Source organism: Embiotoca jacksoni, unplaced genomic scaffold (assembly GCF_022577435.1).
Source record: "Embiotoca jacksoni isolate LCO1_2020_lvr unplaced genomic scaffold, fEmbJac1.0.p SCAF_8, whole genome shotgun sequence".
In the NCBI taxonomy this organism is placed as follows: domain Eukaryota; kingdom Metazoa; phylum Chordata; class Actinopteri; family Embiotocidae; genus Embiotoca; species Embiotoca jacksoni.
This window is the reverse complement of record NW_027185436.1, coordinates 3181200-3198063: the sequence shown is the minus strand read 5'-3', so window position 1 is coordinate 3198063 and position 16864 is coordinate 3181200. Positions and strand designations below refer to the sequence as shown.

General features: G+C 41.8%; 2 protein-coding genes across 2 annotated transcripts; both read left to right on the top strand.

Moving 5' to 3' along the window:
• Window positions 1-11212: 11212 nt before the first annotated feature.
• On the top strand, window positions 11213-13117 carry selenoe (selenoprotein e). Its single transcript, XM_069138836.1, has 4 exons — window positions 11213-11320; window positions 11655-11731; window positions 12018-12096; window positions 12811-13117. Exons 1-4 carry the CDS (start codon window positions 11213-11215, stop codon window positions 12952-12954), a joined length of 408 nt encoding a protein of 135 aa, XP_068994937.1. The 3' UTR covers window positions 12955-13117.
• A 443-nt stretch (window positions 13118-13560) lies between these two features.
• LOC138191960 (transmembrane protein 17A) lies at window positions 13561-16481 on the top strand. The gene is made up of 4 exons (XM_069139070.1): window positions 13561-13687; window positions 14459-14565; window positions 15497-15610; window positions 15968-16481. Exons 1-4 carry the CDS (start codon window positions 13561-13563, stop codon window positions 16286-16288), a joined length of 669 nt encoding a protein of 222 aa, XP_068995171.1. The 3' UTR covers window positions 16289-16481.
• Window positions 16482-16864: the final 383 nt, after the last annotated feature.

Below are 16864 nucleotides of genomic sequence, written 5' to 3'. Positions count from 1 at the left end.
ACTTTTGCTTTCACATGAAGTCAAACAGTTGTTTAAATGAACGACCTGTGTTTGTTCCGCCCATCTACCCCCAACCTTCTGCTCACGGAGGTCACATGACCTCCTTCTTCATACGTGTATGTACTTTTCACGTGTCGGTGAGGTAAAATGTCACACAGACATGGTTAATAAACAAACCGTGTTGATTATCCATCAGTCTTGTTGACTTATATTTGGATAAAATGTTTTGACCTGAAAGCGGACTGGCTGAACTAATGTTTAGTGCTGATTAGCAGATATTAGCAAGCCAAACCTCAAAACTTACATGGTTATCATTATACCTGGTAAACATCTGAATGTTAAGATTGCCATTGTGAGCATAGTTGCAAGCTGATATCACCATAACATTGAGCTCAAAGAACCGCTGCGTGCGGCTTCACAAATCTGCTCTCTGTTTAGTCTTTCATAGGTCACAGTTTGACATGGTTTCAGTCTCCCCTGTTTTGACTGTTTGATACCTGCTCCTAAATCTGACAACTGCAACGTTGATTTTTCCAAATAAATTTCTCTTCCTTTACGGATTGTCAGCCAAACCCCATATTGGAATCTTTACCCCCCCGCCCCAACTCCCTGAATCGTCCCGTTTTTCATGTGACAACGGTTTGAAGTCAGATTTATTGCCAGAATAGAGAGGAATGTTGACACAACTGCCTCCATCTGCCCGTGCTGAACACGCAGATGGGGAAGAATCTCAGCTGAGCATACCAACACATGTTGTCAGGCTTTTCATCCTTGACACATTGTGGGAAAGTCGCAGATTGGAAATGTGCATTGAAAGTCACCACTGCACAGCATTTCAAGGTAAACTGTGTAGATTAAGCATGTGTATGACTTCTGATGGATTTCTGTGCCTGCTGCTCGTGGATGGACTTGAATGGGAGAGGTTTATGATTATGAAACTTGGCTTTTTTTTCTTTCTTTTTCCTCTACAGTGAGCTAAGAGTAATATTTTGCTCATTTTATTGACTTGGTTTCTAACGTTGACGTGTGAAACATAAATTCGCTTTGGCACAGCAACACAAAGGAGCAACTATACTGGATAATGCAAAGCTTGGTCAAAAAGTCAGGTATTGGAGAGTGGGAAGGGGGTTCAGTGACATCTTGGCTGCCAGTTTAAACATGACTTGGAGCTGGGGCGCCCTCAATGTGCCATGTCTAAAGAAACAGCGAGGCTTTAAAAACTCAGGCCCTATGAGTCAGCCAAAAGCCCTGGACTGAAAAAAGCTATTCCAGTCCCTGGGTTTCCATGGCAACAGGAACAGATTGGAACCACATCTGGTAGCCATTTCAGTCCCTGCAAGCAGAGGAAGAAAGAAATTTATGAGTGAGGGGGAAAAAGACAAATATTTTCTGCAATGCAAAGCAGAAAGAAAGTGGAGTCGAGTTACACTTGAAAGTGGTTGAAAATATTAATTCAACCGTGGAGTTAGTCGAGCAGTTTTTCAGTGTCCATTTAAGTTCGGGATAGTGGATTCGGCTTGTGAGAAGTTTTTAGTTGAAAGCAATGTATACTAGCTGAATATACAGATGCGCTCCAGAAACAAAGGCATGGTTTCATGTAGTCCTAGAAAGACGTTTTCTATGCAAATCCCTTTTTTGTTTCCGATAATCTGTTGTTGAAAGGCTTGCAGTGTGATGAACTAACACAAATTATTTCCTGAAAAGCTTAGTATAACAAAATGTCTGAGGTTTTGATGTTTTTCAACTGAAAGGTAGCTTTTTGTTCTCGTGTTGAAACGACTGTCTGACATGAATGTGTGTCTGCTGCAGCCCGATTTCCTAAAATGCTGTCATTTCCCCGGCTGATTCATTGCATCAGACATGGCCAGAGGAGATTTGAAAACGCTGTTTTCGTCTCTTATCCCCGTCGACGCGGTGTCTGCAAGAAACACTGTCTAATTGCAGTCCTTCTTACATGTTAAATGTTCTTTCTCAGCCCTGTGGAAATGCAGTAACTATGAAATGACATTTACTGGAAATGGAGCTGCTGCTTTTCTTGAGCCAAAACCACCGAGATCTGAGGTCAGCGTGCAACCAAAATGGAGGTGGGGGGGCCGCATCGGCATCAAATGTGTGTTTATAGATTTCCAGTGACATCTACACACTCTGCGATTTAAGACTGTCATTATAACGGACCCGAGACTCCATGCGTTGGCACAGAGCTAAAATAGGCTGATTTTAATGCACAAATTAAGAGAAACCACACAACAAGCCGACCTCCCAAATAGATGCTCAGACAAGCTGGTTAGGTGCTCAAACTCAGTCAAAAGACTTGAGTCTGAGCCTGGAATGGATATATGTATCAGCATTGTACTTAAAGTCAATACATGAGACTAAAAACTACTATTTACTCTTGTTCAACCCATTTTGTTGCGTCCGAGACGCCTCAAACCACTTTGACCCGAGCTAATGCATCTTTGTTCTAGCACTGTTCGGAGATGTGAAACTTCTGGAAGACACATACACACAGTTTTCATCATGACTCGCTGTGTAAATGTGGATAGACAAATGAATATGACTAGCCAGATATGTAATTAAGCTACAGCCTGTCTCTCTATCCAGATGGAGACTTTTCCCTCTCTTTTTTTCTTTTCTTTTAAATGGGTGGGTGTACAAACAGTTGTCTGGAACTTCAAATTGCCCTGGATTTTCCCCCCTTTGTCAGCATAATTCCAAGGAACGAGTGTATTAGCGAAGAAGATTTGAATGGCTAATAGAAAGCAGATCAGTCAGATGCTTTTTTTTTTTCTTTCTTTTCCTTTCTCTCTCATTTCTTTTTTCTTCTTTTAAAGCCTCTCTCCTCCTCCCGTGTCTTTCTCTGTGGCCTATTTTCCTTCTCCCTCAGCCCCCCCTCCCCCCCTATCCCCCCCTATTTCCTCACACACCCATCCATCCGCTATCTGTGCAGTAAAGTGGGACTTCAGACTTCATAATGTGGCTTGAGGTTTCAGCTTTCACATAATTCCACAAGCTGACCCAAAGTTTTTTTTGTTTTTTGTTTTTTCCCCTCTGTTTCTCACTCACTTCATCCCAGAGCAGAAAAAAAAAAAGAGCGATATTGGGACGGAAAATGATCACAAGACCCAATGTGTCTGCCCAAACCTAAAGGAAAATAAGCAGATGGCTTATGTTTTTATGCACTGAACCCCAGCTGTCCCGACAATCAGTCCTGTCTGCGACCGACCAACTGTAGCTTACAGCAGCTTTGTTGTTGGAGACGCAAACTTTCTCTCCAATTTTATATTTTTTTTTGCCAGAACTAGTCACAAAAACATGTTGACGCAGAGTTGTTCTCCTTTAGCCTGCAGGAACATTTCCCCATTTTTAAAACCACATCAGATTTGCTTTCATCTCTTTGTGACTGAAACGCCGGGTCAAAATTATTGCCACCTTTCTCATCCACCTTATATTTAGAGAGAAACGCTTTGTCTAACGAGGCAGAAACATTTCCCTCCTTAATGTCAGGATTTATTTACAATATATATTTGCAGTGCATTGGTATGTGACAGGAAGTTTCAGCTATATATTTCCCATCAGCCTGGCTTTGTGTTAGTGTGTACGCACACCAGTAATATACGTGACCCTCACATCCTCGTTCTACTTCACAAGACAACACTGGAGTCATTATGGGGAGCCATGTGTTTCTGATTACCCCGGCACAGATTAGAGGGAGGGGAGCAGCGCTTGCTGCCTGCTTGCCCACCGGCTCCTCTGATGTGGCCAACAACTGGACATCCATCACTGCAAATCCCTCCACCACCCTCACCCCGATTCCCACCTCCACAACAAACCTTTCCCCACATCCGCCATTATGCCATCTATCACCTCATCCTGTTCCCCACTAAAATATGTAAATACTGGAATCATCGTCATATTATTATTCCTACTTGACCTACATACCGTGCCAAAGGCCGTCACCGGCGCTGTATTCTTTAAAATGTGCTCTTGTTGCTAGATGTTAATCACAGTTGTGGCTCGGGCATGTGACTACGGAGGACAAGAGTGTGGTGTTTGTTGTTGCTTTAGCAACATGATACTTCTTTGACACCCCCCACCCTGTTAAAGCAGGTCAGAAGTGAGGGTCAGATACAGAACAGTGTATGAGGAGTCTCATTGACTTGTTTCAGGACAGGAGTGGGACTATATGTTGTCAGTGTGTTCGAACCCAGACTGAGATTGGAACACTGAACCTGAAATACACAAGCGATTTGTTCACATCATCTATCACACATGTCCAAGAATTGTAAAAACTGTCTGACAGAGGTAGGTTTGGATGGAAGTGATAATCTCTAAAATTATAGTTGTGACAGATCATTTGTCCACCACAGTGTTGCCAGCAGTCATTTCAGATGCATTTTCTGTCAGTGGAGTTTGAGTTTCTGTTGGTGAATAGGTTTTTTATTGGTCACTAGTCCATCCAGTTTTGCACTGCTAATGAACTACAGTAGATTGTGTTTGGATGTAAAAGTTTTTTTTCTTCAGGATGCAAATTGCATCAAAATACTTTTTCGTGAGTAGAGTGCTTAAATCTGTACAGGATCACTCACATGGAGGAACTAAATCTGTCCTCAGAGGAACGGAGCCACATGACAAATAATAAGGAAAGTGAAACACAAGCTTCTGGTTCAACAAATGAGCTGGGAGCAAGTGGAGGCACACATATTGCATTTCATTCAACAGCAAACAAAAGTTTATTCCCTAGATAAAAATCACATAATCACTACTTGATGGATGTTGGAATGGAGAGTTGGTGCCAACTGTTGGACCATAGTGTGACACAGCTTCTACACTATAGCTTATATCGCTAAATCCTCTTGTTTTGCTCTTAATGTCACATTGCTTTGGTTCCTCCATTACTTCTCCTTCGGATTCAGAACTTGTAGATGAGTGAAAAGCTGCATTTTGGCCAACACAGTCTAGGGCTCTTGGATTTTGCCTAACTTTAGTATCTTCACAGACGTTTTCTGTTGGACATGGAGCCACTGACGTTAACTGTTGGATCAGAGTTGTTGATGGTGCTGGATAAAATGGTGTTTACCTTGTGTGAAACGTCCCTCTCAACCAGTGTTGTCGGCTTTTGAGAACTCCTACAAGTCTACTGTAGGGAGATTAAGAGTCTCGGCAAAGCTGGCCGAGAAGACTTCCAGGAATGTGTCGTACAAATCCACAGCTATGGGTTCCTCATATTCGTTACAAACATTGTCAAGATGTAAGGAGCGCAACTTTGTATATTTTAACAAAAGTTTTAGGTTTTAGGCCCCCTTGGTTTTACAACATTTGTATCGTAAAGTGTTTATTTGATTTCAAACAATACTTACGTTCAAAGTACTCCTCCACCACCGTTTTGTCCGTGTTTGCTGAGTGGTCCAATGGTCACTGTGGAAACTTGCGGTCTTCAGTATCTTCATGTCACTGTCACTGCATATCTGTTCAGCTCACTCTACATCGGGGGTGTCAAACATACGGCCCGCGGGCCGGGTCCGGCCCGCCAGGGGGTCCAGCTCAGCCCGCCAGATGACTTTGCTAAGTGTGAAAATTACAGAAAGACATAAATTGCATTTCTATGAGAATATGTAGGTTTATGAGTACAAATGTTTTGTAATTTTTTTTTTTTTTTAATCGATCCAGTAATTGCTTCAAAAACAGCGTAAATGCGACGTCTGCTCGCTGCGAGGGAATCTGCAGAGGAGAGCCCAGGCAGATGAACAGTGGGCTGATGTCTGAGTTTTTGCTCTTTATGTTTCTCGTTTTTGTAGAAAGACCTTAAAATAGGGTTTATCATCCAAAAACCTTCACCAATGATTTAAACATAGAGAAATATTGTCGTTATGCATGTGTTATTATGCTATGATTTCACTGGTCTGGCCCACTTGAGATGAAAGTGGGCAGTATGTGGCCCCTTAACTAAAATGAGTTTGACACCCCTGATCCACACGGTGATACTAAAATACTAGCAGGTCCCACATAGCTTCCACGGACAATGGAAGACCAAAAAAGCGAGGAGGCCAGCCGGTGTTCTCAGCAGTACTCTCTGAGAGGCCACACACACATAGCTGGAGTTGCCAAGTCAGCAGCCATTTTAATGTCGCATTTCAATAAAAATGTATTAATATCGAACGTGTCACGAGTCCAAGTCGCACTAAACTCACCAGTGCACAACCTCGGGTCCCCACTAACACACCAACCCAGTTTGAAGCAGATGGTGCAAACGGTCCTCGAGCAAGGCGAATGACACATTTACAGACTTACAGAGATTTCCAAAATTTGATTGCGATTATTTCAGATGAATAATTTATGTGTTGCAGCTGGTAAAAGTGGAACTAATTTCCACTGTAATGTTGCTTGTTTTCTTATTTAAAATTTTACTTTGCAAAAGTAAAATGTTTTATTTACACGTCAAATAAATGTAGTGGAGCTGTATCAGGTGGCATAAAAAAATGAAATACTCACGGACAGAGTCGTTTATTTAAGTGGTGTATTTGAATATGTGTCTTTATTTACACACCAGTAGAAAGAGTACATCTTCCACAAGGTACTGTATTATCAGTAAGAAGTAGACACCCTCCTGCACCTTTCACTATCAACATATCAGAGACACACCAAACAAGGTCACTTGCAGCAAACCTTCCTCATCCTCCACGCCTGTACGCGGCAGCTCCTCTGCCAAGGCCAGCGGCGTCCGCAGCCCTCTGCGGCCTCCTCGCGTGGTGAAAATTGGAGCCACTTATTTTGGGTCGTAGGTTCAAGCTAACCACGAGCTAAATCAAACTGGGTGACATTCTCATTTACTCCATGAGCTGTGAATTTGCTTACAGTTACTGTCACGCATAGACATTTCCCCATATTCCCCCTGTTTTTATTTCTTAATGCGCTGTGTTGTTGTTGTTTTTTTTAAAAGTTGTATCAAGCTGCACAAGAGTCATAGTGAAGAGAGCAACACAAGGAATTAATTCTGCAATTCTTTCTTTTTGTTAACACATACTGCAATGTCACTGTGTGGTATGTGCCGGATGAACATTTTCAAAGAAGAGAAAATAATGTTTTGCATCTTGAACATCAGCCACCACAAGGTCACGTCAGCTTATTGTAGTGTACAGTGGAGCACATTCATTAGCATTGAAATCCTATTGAAAGTCCTCCACGTGGCCTTCGCTGCTTTCAATGCTGCCTCTTTTCTTTATGAGCAGACTGGCGCGCAGCAGGCAGACAGGCAGACAGGCAGAAGGCTTCCCCCCAGTTGCCCTGAGGCTCCAGACAGATAAGCACACACACACACACACACACACATAGACGGAGATAAAAGTTTAGAACTGACTGAAACTACATTTTTACTCATCTCCCCTGCTTATCCTTAAAAATACAAATTCATATCAACACCGGGGGCACAGAGAAATAAGACACTTCAGTGAAATATTTCTCCCAAATCATAAGAGAATAGACACACAAACTAACTGACTGGTAGGCAGCATCCCATGCTTTGGAGAAACAGGAAGTGTGTGTGTCTTTATAACAAGCTCTTTGAAGGAGGCAGGGTTGCACAGAGGTGTTTCGGCGTTTGATCTTTTGCCAGCTGCAAGTGCTGCAATTTGACAAACCTCCTGCTGGAAAAAGTTGCTCAGTGTGAACTTTTTGTAAATGTTTTCATCATCCACGTCTGAGCTCCGTAACCCTCAAATGACTGCATTTTTCCCTTTGTCAGCACATTAATAACAACAAGCCCTTTCTGGCACGCACCACGTGATGTAAGCTGAAACATGCTGATGGTGAACACATATGGTCTGCATCCACACGTATAGACTCAGCCTGTGGAAGACCACCCCACCCCCACTGCTCATTGTGTATTCTCCCCTCTCACCGATGTCATCAACTCTTTTCTCTATTTAAATTCTTCGAGGCCGAACTTGCATTGTGAGAAAGAGGAAATTTAAGATGCCATGATAAAAATTTAAAAGTCGAGCATGGAGGAGTGTACAAGCCAGGAGATTTACAGCGGCTGCCAGGAGGAGGAAACCCTGCTAAAAAAAAAAAAAAAAAAAGAGGGGGGGGGGGCTGTTTTATGGCCATTTGACACATAATCCTGCACAGTACACACAAGAGCACAAGACTCTGAGCTGCAGAGCTTCATGTCTGGAAAAGATAGAGACAGCAAGATGGTTTTGCTTCAGCATTCCAGGCAGGAATGGTTTATTTTTGTTGGAAACATAATTGTCTGTGGCTCAGATTTGGAAGTACACTTTACCCGCCAAACTGCCAGGAGGTGTACGTGTGGGTGTTACCGCCCTCTTGTGGTGACCTCATGAATTTGCTTTTTTTCACAACACAATGAGCACTTGAGTAAACTTGGAGAGGGGAGAGGTGTTTTCTTCTTCCAGGGTGTTGACACAGTGCAAATGTGCTACGCTGTCACAAGGTCTGATTTCGTAGAGAGAGCACAGAGGAATTAGACACAGCGTCCCACGCAACGACAGCACTGTGACACAGAAAGCAAGACAAGGAGGGGGATTAGAAAGAAAGACTGGAAGCTTATTTTACCGTTTGGTTGTATCTGAATGAAGGACAAGCAGAATACAATAGTGAAAACTTCACAAAAGTGTTTAAAGGCAAAATCGTACACAATATAGAGCAGCGGATATGTCACTAAGACTTAAAGGATTAGTCTGACAGTTTAGAAAATGTCTTTCATAGTGAGAGTTGTAGGTGACGATCATTACCGCTCTCGTGTCAGAGATCAAGAGCTGAAAGGTGATTAGCTTTGTTCTCGATCGAGGACATTGGGACTTTACTTCTGCCCACCTTTCATTCAAGTGAGGGTGTAACAGTGAGGTAATGTAGTGGGTTTGCAGGCGTATAAATATCTCTTGCAGGTTGTACAAACAAATCTACATGCAACTGATTTGACTTTAAATTATTATAGGAAACACTATGTAGAGAGGAAAAAGTACAATGTTGAATAAATCACAGGGCTTTTAGATGCGTTTTGTTTTCGCATCCAAATCTATAGTTTTATACTTTGTTCTTGATTGATCTATATCTATAGTTTATGTAGCACACTAGATTTCCTGTGTTAAGTTTAGGAATGTCTTTAGGTTATTTATTATAGTTATTAACACGCACAGAAAATCAAGGGAACAGCATAAAAGAAAAATAACAAATTCAAGTAATAACCTCAATACCGGTATTTCTCTCACAGTCAGTCAGTTTCAGTCTCTTGTCTTTCAGCCTATTACCCGGTAGTGTACGTCTGGAGGCTCTCAGACTAACTCTGATCTCAACCTTTTGCTCGTCGGTGCTCCGGCAGGAGAATCCAAGAAGACCAAATGCAGCTTCACCCACGGCGAGGATGATCAGGGGTCACAGGGTCACTCAGCTCCAGCGCTCTGTGGAGGTTTCTGGGGATCGCTGTCTCCATCACAGATCCATACAAACAAAACCAATCTGCATACAGCAGAATTTAATACGATGTCAGTACTATAATTTATAAACTCTATTGTTGGTGTAACAGGAAATGACCAGTAATATAGTATTACACACACATATATATAATAATATTCACTATGGTCAATATTAACATACCAACATATTTCACACACACATGTCCTCATGTCTCAGTGACATCTGTCACTTATACCTAACAGGCATTATTTCAACGTCCACCGTTACTAAGCAACACACTCAACAGCTGTTCTCAATCTGACCGTTTACTTTTGGCGCGAAAAACAAGAACATGACGTCATCGTTCCCGCTCGGTTCAACAGGTCCCGACGCATTAACCCCTCAGCGCTTAGATAGCGCTTAGCTAGCCCCGTCGGTCACATGTAGCTCCACAATCACAGATATCAACCACGTAAAATAATATTCAACAACAAATTAATATTTATCTCCGACTGGTTATTTTTCTCTTCTCTCCCGATAGATATCTTCAGCCCAACGAAACAACTGTCCTCCTTTGTATCGCTACACCAACGGATAACTGTTAGCAACGCATTCACTCACCGGAGATTCTTCTCAGACTTAAATAAACTTCTTCCTTCGGAGTCGGTCTGGTTAACGATCAAATAAATAAACATCCTCAAAAGCAGTGAGCAAAAATCAACCAAATGAGATTCTTTCTGGTGTCGATCATGACGCTGCTGTTTCCTTGGAGACATAAAGGGTCGTCTCCCGGGAGACGGCTTTGATCTCCCGACGAGCACCACAGCGCCTCTCTGGTGAACGTCGGTACTGCATGTGAGAGTTAACCCTTTAGTTGCTGGTAAAACTAACGTGGGTTAAGTTTAGAAATCCCCACGAGGACATCATTTTTGCTTAATAATTAAAGCTCAGGTCTCAGAAGGATATTAGGGTTAGATCTCCTTTCTGCTGCCCACAATTAGCAAAAAAGTGTGGGTGCACACAAACACACACACAACGACACAAACATACACACACAAGTATGCATAATGTGTTGTGTAAAAATGTTTTGGGGTTTAGAGGTAGTATTGAGAAGAAAAGTCTGGTCTGAGGTGTTGTTCCATCACTAGACAAAAGTCCTGTCTATAATAACTACAACTAAGTACAATAACAAAGCTACGAGTTTTAAAAATGTTCCGCTTACATAGACAATGCGGAAATTATGCTTTGAGATCCAGATATATTTCCATCTCGTACACAAGCCAAACACGTGTCTCAGTCGTATTTGAAAAGGGATAAATGGGGATGATTGTAAGTAAAATCAGCTTTGGCTGAAATTCGTCTGTCAGCAGCTATGAGCGTGTGACCTCCTCTCAGAGGTCATCAACCACCTGCACAAGCGCTGTATGGGAAAAAGTGATAAGAGCGCAGATGTTCTGTGGATACTGTGGTGGAAGAAACTATCAACTATAAAGCCCGGGGCCTTTTCATGGCCTTTCAACAATCAAACACCCCCCCAATAACCAAGACAGTTGTAAAAATAGGTATATGATTGTAGATCAGGTGGTGAGCCAATGACCCACTTCTCAGATTAGAAAGGATTTATGGTGAAGAAATAACAAGAAGGAGAATAAGAATTCAACCCAGGTGGGCTCTGCTCCCCCGTGGGAGCGTGACATGGTCTTGTCCAGCCCTGAGAAACTGTCCAAGTGGACCAGAGCGTGACATATTGTTGGTTATAACTCAGGTAAAAGAACTTAAAGACAGCAATATGTCCTACAACATGTGGGCCTTCTTGGTGCTCACTATTACCATTAATGTTAGAGCATCAGAAACTAACAATGACACAGCGGTTGAAGAACAGCAAGTTATAGCCAGAGGTAAACTGCTGGTGAGTACAGACAGAAACCCATACACGTTTTAAATTGTATTTGGATAACTTGTCATGTTCGTAAAATGTTCAGGATATTTGGATGTCAGCGGAGCGGCAAGTAATCTGTAAAAGTCTGAAATGAAATATGCCCACGACAAGGGGTGAGGACACGGTCACAACACTCAACAAGCAAGTGGGGAAATGCATCTGGTGTCATGTGCTGCCATGTCAGTCTGTATTCTGCTGGGATATGAAACCTGTTTCTGGCACTTTTGATCGCACAAAAAAACAGAGCATGCACAATGCTGTTCGTCATGCTGTTTTAACAACTGTTTGATTTCATCCCCTGCAGGCTCCCAGTGTGGTCGGATGAGGCATAAAGAAAATGCCCGAGCTCCATCATTTCATCATGGAGCGATGGGCTTTATAGTATCCTTGTGCTCTTTTAATGTTCAGGCTTTTCTTTTGGAGCGAGACCTGACCCATACACAGAAACACCACTGATTTTCTCATGACCTCTTTCATAAACAAAACAGTGCCTCTTGCTTGTTGCCAAGTCCAGTGCCAGCTCTGAGAGCTTTCCAAAACTCTGCTCTTCCAAGTTGAAATCATGTTAAGTGAGTCTAAAAATAGCATGAGCAGATGGATAGGGCTGATTCTTCACAACACCGCCTACCTGTTGTTTCCCTTGATCCGCTTTTTTTCCCCTGTGCAGCCACAACTTGGAGTATGACTCATCAGAGGAGACAAATCCCCGTCTGATATTCTATAACGAAAAGGACGAGGTTGTAAAGGTGAGATGTGAGTTCAGGGATCTTTTGCTCATCCGCCTTGTGATGGAGCTTATCGCGGGGGTGCCAGAATGTCGAGGCAGATTCACGTAGAGAAGTTTTTAAGACTGTCGGATCTGATATCAGATCCAATGTCGGATATCAGGTCACACAGAGGGGGTGTGTTTGAAAGAGTGAGACAGAGTTTCAAAAGAAATAGATAAATTGGGGATTCTGAGAGGCAGCTCGGCAATATTTTTATAACCGAAACAGGAAAGTTGATATGAATACTGATATGAATTTGAACATTGTACTGCCAAAAAATAGAACTTACAAGTGTTTCCGCTAATATCAGTGTTAAAAAAAAAGACTATTATTGTCCCAGTATGTGACAATGAAACTGTTCACTGAAACCAATAATCATGAATTTCTTTAGTGCCACTGCTATGATTTAAACTGCTGCCATACTTCACCGCTTTCTTCAGTTGAGTTATATTATATACTTATATTTTCCCCTATAAAGCTATTGTGGTAGTTTTTATTTTGTCTTATAAGCGGCCTATTGTTATTTGTTTTCATGGTTTCCTAATGTGGGCTCCCTTTGAGAATGTAATGTGACTTTAAATGGCAAAATATTTGGACAAATACTCCACTTCATAAACCTTTGACCAAATCCTGACGCTAATATGTTTGTACTCCTGTGTGTGTGTGTGTGTGTGTGCATCTTAAAAACATCAGACTGTTCCCGTGAAGAAAATGAAGGCGGACGAGATCAGCAGCTTGTTAGACTCACTCGGTTTCTACAAGAGGTCCCAGAAAGGGGAAGAGGTGCCAAAGGAGTTCCAGCATTTCCCCCTGCCAGCCCCGAGGGACGAGCTGTGATGACACCTTGTGGCCAGACTCTGCTTCTGCACCCAGGCTCACATTAATGACGAGTGTGGCCCCAAGGCCAAAACAAAGCAGCCAGGCTCCACTCTGAGGGCTCGTTGATCGGGTGCAGTGTGCAGGGTTTTAGTCATTGCTGTGTCATTTTACTACATTTAAATAAAAAGGATACAAAATACCAGTAAAATCATAGAGTGAGTCACTGCATTCATTGTGCTTGATAGTTACCTATATGTATTCAAACACAGAACAGCACTCAGCACTCCCTATTTGATATGTAAAAAGCTTAAATAACTATTGAATTATCTAATTGGCAAAAATTTACGTAGCATCATAAATGGCCACTAACTGACTAACAAACTGCCATGCTGCTACTTCAGCTTAATCCTCCACCCGCCTCCTTCACAATAATCTGATTAGCAGTCGTGTCTGCCAGCATGCATCTGTGTGTCCAATTGTATCTCTATGTGCCGGCAACTGTGCACTCGTACGACTTAAAACAACAAGGATTAGCAGCAGAGCCTGAAACTCAAACACAGTTTTGGACTGTTACATTTCCTGACTTCTTTCTGGCTCGGGTCATGGTCACCAGCTCTACCCACAATGCCTGTGTTTTACTCGCCTGTTCCCGAGAACCTGCAGATGGGTCTGGCCTATATGGGAGGCTCCGTGTTCACCAACAACAGGACAGCAGACAGTGACTTCACCAGGGAGCAGGAGGATGCATCTGGTTAGTTACTTGTTCCAAAGACTGTTTGCGGCTATAGTGTAGTATTTTTGCCAAACAGTACAATGTAATATAGTATAGTTAGAATCCAGAATGCATGCAAGAAAACTGAAATACACAATAATATGAGGTGAACACAACTACTGCATGTTCTGAAGTCGATCACCAGTGTACATTATCAAGGATCACCTTAAAAAGAGTTGGTTTATCCGAAAGAATTTAGTCTTAGAAATTTGGAATAAATTTCAGCCCTGGGAGTTTTAAGGTGTGATCAGCGTTGCTTTTTTTGTCAATGCAGTTTGCCATAGCTAATAATGCTGTTTTTAGCTTCTGTAAAAGTGACACTTGTTGCTAATAACTGGTATTTTTCCATTAAGCCCAAGCTTAGCAGTATTTACAATGAGCACTGGGCTACATATAGGTCAAATCAGTGTTAAGGTCAGCTTTCCTAAGACAGTTAGTTTGTGTATCTGCAGTATATGGACAGTTGGGAGGCATTTTTAGCCTCAAACAGTAAAAAAGGAGTGATTTATGTGAAAAGGCTGAATATTCATGAAAACAAGTGGCTTGTATATTTTGTATTTGTATTTGTATTTTTTTTTTTTTTTTTTTTAGTTCAGAACACTTTTTGAGAGATTTGTTGTAACTTAAATCAGATCTTTATATGTATCTTTTTTAGACTATCACATGATATGATATGACATGATTGTTATGTGTAGGCTACATAATACTGGTACAATGATGAGTGCTTGTTTACCGTTATGTGCCTTGCAGTGGTCAACGAGCTGGTTTCTCACCTTCCACTTCAGATGCTCCTGTACTTCAACATGTTCTACTTCCCCTGCTGGTGGTTCTCTGCTGTCTTCATGCTGGAAGTTAAGGTTAGTTCAGTGGCAGGAAAAAGACTCCAGCGTAGACCCTTGTTCATTCCTGAAATTAAGGAGATTTTTTTTTTTAAAGCAGGAAAATCAGATCACCCTGGGACAAATATTTTTACAGACTAGATCATTCATGTTTTTTGTTTGGTTTCGCACCTGTAGGTACAGTAAGTCTTCTTGGTGTGCACAACAAGAACAAACAAAGAGACACTGACTTTTAGTTTAAGCTAACACAGACCTATAAAGGCACCAGGAGGTGCAAACATAGATCAAATGGACTGATAGCTGGCTCCTTTATTGGACCTGATATATATATATATCCATCCATCCATCCATCCATCCATTATCTATACTATATTGATATATGACATGTATATGTATATACACACATATATACCACCCAAACACAATCTCCAAGGGTATAATCAAAAAGATGTTATTTTCTTCAAGTGTATTTAAGTTTCACCCACATTTAAAAAAAACAAAACAACAAGACACAAGTATTTAGTTAATCATGTCTTCTATTTAAAAGGTCTTAAAAGTTATATTAAACTAAATCTACTGCTTAAATTCACTACGTGTGAATTGGAAAACCTGTGACTTTGGCACCATCTAGTGGCACCATCAAAAAAGATCCTGCAGTAATTAGATGTAACCAGGGACACTGAAATAAATAGTGAAAGACAAACAAACAGTGGATTGAACCACTTTGACATGGTGGTTTGATCATTTTAAAGATACTCTAATTAAAAAAAAAATTCTACACAGAGGCTTTGAGGTAAAAGTTTTAAAATGTAAATTAGTACAATTATACTTTTATCTGTGTTTTCATTAGATAAAATAAACCAAAGTATACGAATCCCTTTGAGGATATCACAGTATACTTTCTTGTACACTGACATACTGACATTGCAGCTCTGCTCTATATTTCCAGTTCTATTATCTTCCTGGATACTACCAGGCTCTGCTCATAACCGGGATGATCCTCCTCACAGTCATTGAAGTGGTCCGACTTTATCTGGGCTTCATTGGCAACCTTAAAGAAAAGGTAATTCAAACCCACATTCGCTCTGAAACACAACACAAAGCTCTTTTGTGGACTCTGGATAACACCGGGGAGGATATAGCTGCTTAAGTATTCTACCTGCATGTGTAAACAATCAGCTCTTGGCTACAACTGTCTATTCAGCTTGTGTGTGTGTGTGTGTGTGTGTGTGTGTGTGTGTGTGTGTGTGTGTGTGTGTGTGTGTGTGTGTGTGTGTGTGTGTGTGTGTGTGTGTGTGTGTGTGTGTGTCTCTGTGCTTTCATGTGGAAAAGACTGAATCACTCGATGGCTGACTGCTCTATCTTTACATCACCTCTATGCACCAACCCAAATTCTATCCCCTCCCCTTCCTGTCATCAGGTGCCAGAGCTGGCAGCCTTCTGGCTCCTGTCTTTCATGTTTCAGCTGCCGGTGCTGCTGTTCTTCCTGACCGACGAAGGAATTATTATCCTGCCTCTGGAGAGAGCCGTTCACTCCCTCTACCTCCTCTTCGTGCTCGCCCAGATTCTGGCCTCCTTCTTGGCACTCAGGACCATGACCCGAAAGCTCACCCTGATCTTCCACCTCCGTCAGTTTGGCAAAGTGGAGAGCCTCCGCCACACGGAGATGAGTCCGGTCTACGGGCTTCCCTACCACCGCAGTGTGCTGCCCGTGTCACCCACCTATGATATGTACCATTGAAGTAAAAATCCATCATCAGTTAATGAGATATTTTCAGGCCCGATCCCAATGTCCACCCTAAAGAAGCCTAAACCCTAAACCTTAACTGATGTCACAGCTGTAGTGTTTGACTCTTTGAGTGGAGTAGAGCTGAATCAAAGGCAAATGGGTCCCTCCATTTGCTTGAAAAAGAAAAAACCTAAACCTCAGAATAAATAAGCAAACTGTGAGTGTGGAGATTGGGATGGGGCCTAAATGTAGGATGTCCAAATTTCCCAGAATGCCTATCAACAGCTGCCAAAGACTGTTTCTAACAGTTGTAACATTCATTGTGAGCATTTAAAAAACAGCAAATTTGTAAAACTGTATATATTGTGACTGCATTGCATTCTGGCCTTCTGAAGCCTCTGTTGTGCAGAAATATGTGTGTCCCATACGTTCCTGTATGACTTCTGATCACTGGTGTAAAATGACAGGTCTTTGGAAAAAAAAAAAGCCCATAACACTGATGCCACATCCCGACATTTACTGTTGATGTTTTAGACACATAAAAAAAAAAAATGTTTTAGCCCCAATCTAAGTGTCAGAACATGATGG

Excerpts from the sequence above, each read along its gene's own strand:
- LOC138191960 (XM_069139070.1), top strand. The coding sequence starts at position 13,561 with ATGCCTGTGTTTTACTCGCCTGTTCCCGAGAACCTGCAGATGGGTCTG. Across the intron at positions 13,688-14,458 it reads GGAGCAGGAGGATGCATCTG|TGGTCAACGAGCTGGTTTCT; the intron begins GTTAGTTACTTG and ends TGTGCCTTGCAG. Across the intron at positions 14,566-15,496 it reads TCTTCATGCTGGAAGTTAAG|TTCTATTATCTTCCTGGATA; the intron begins GTTAGTTCAGTG and ends CTATATTTCCAG.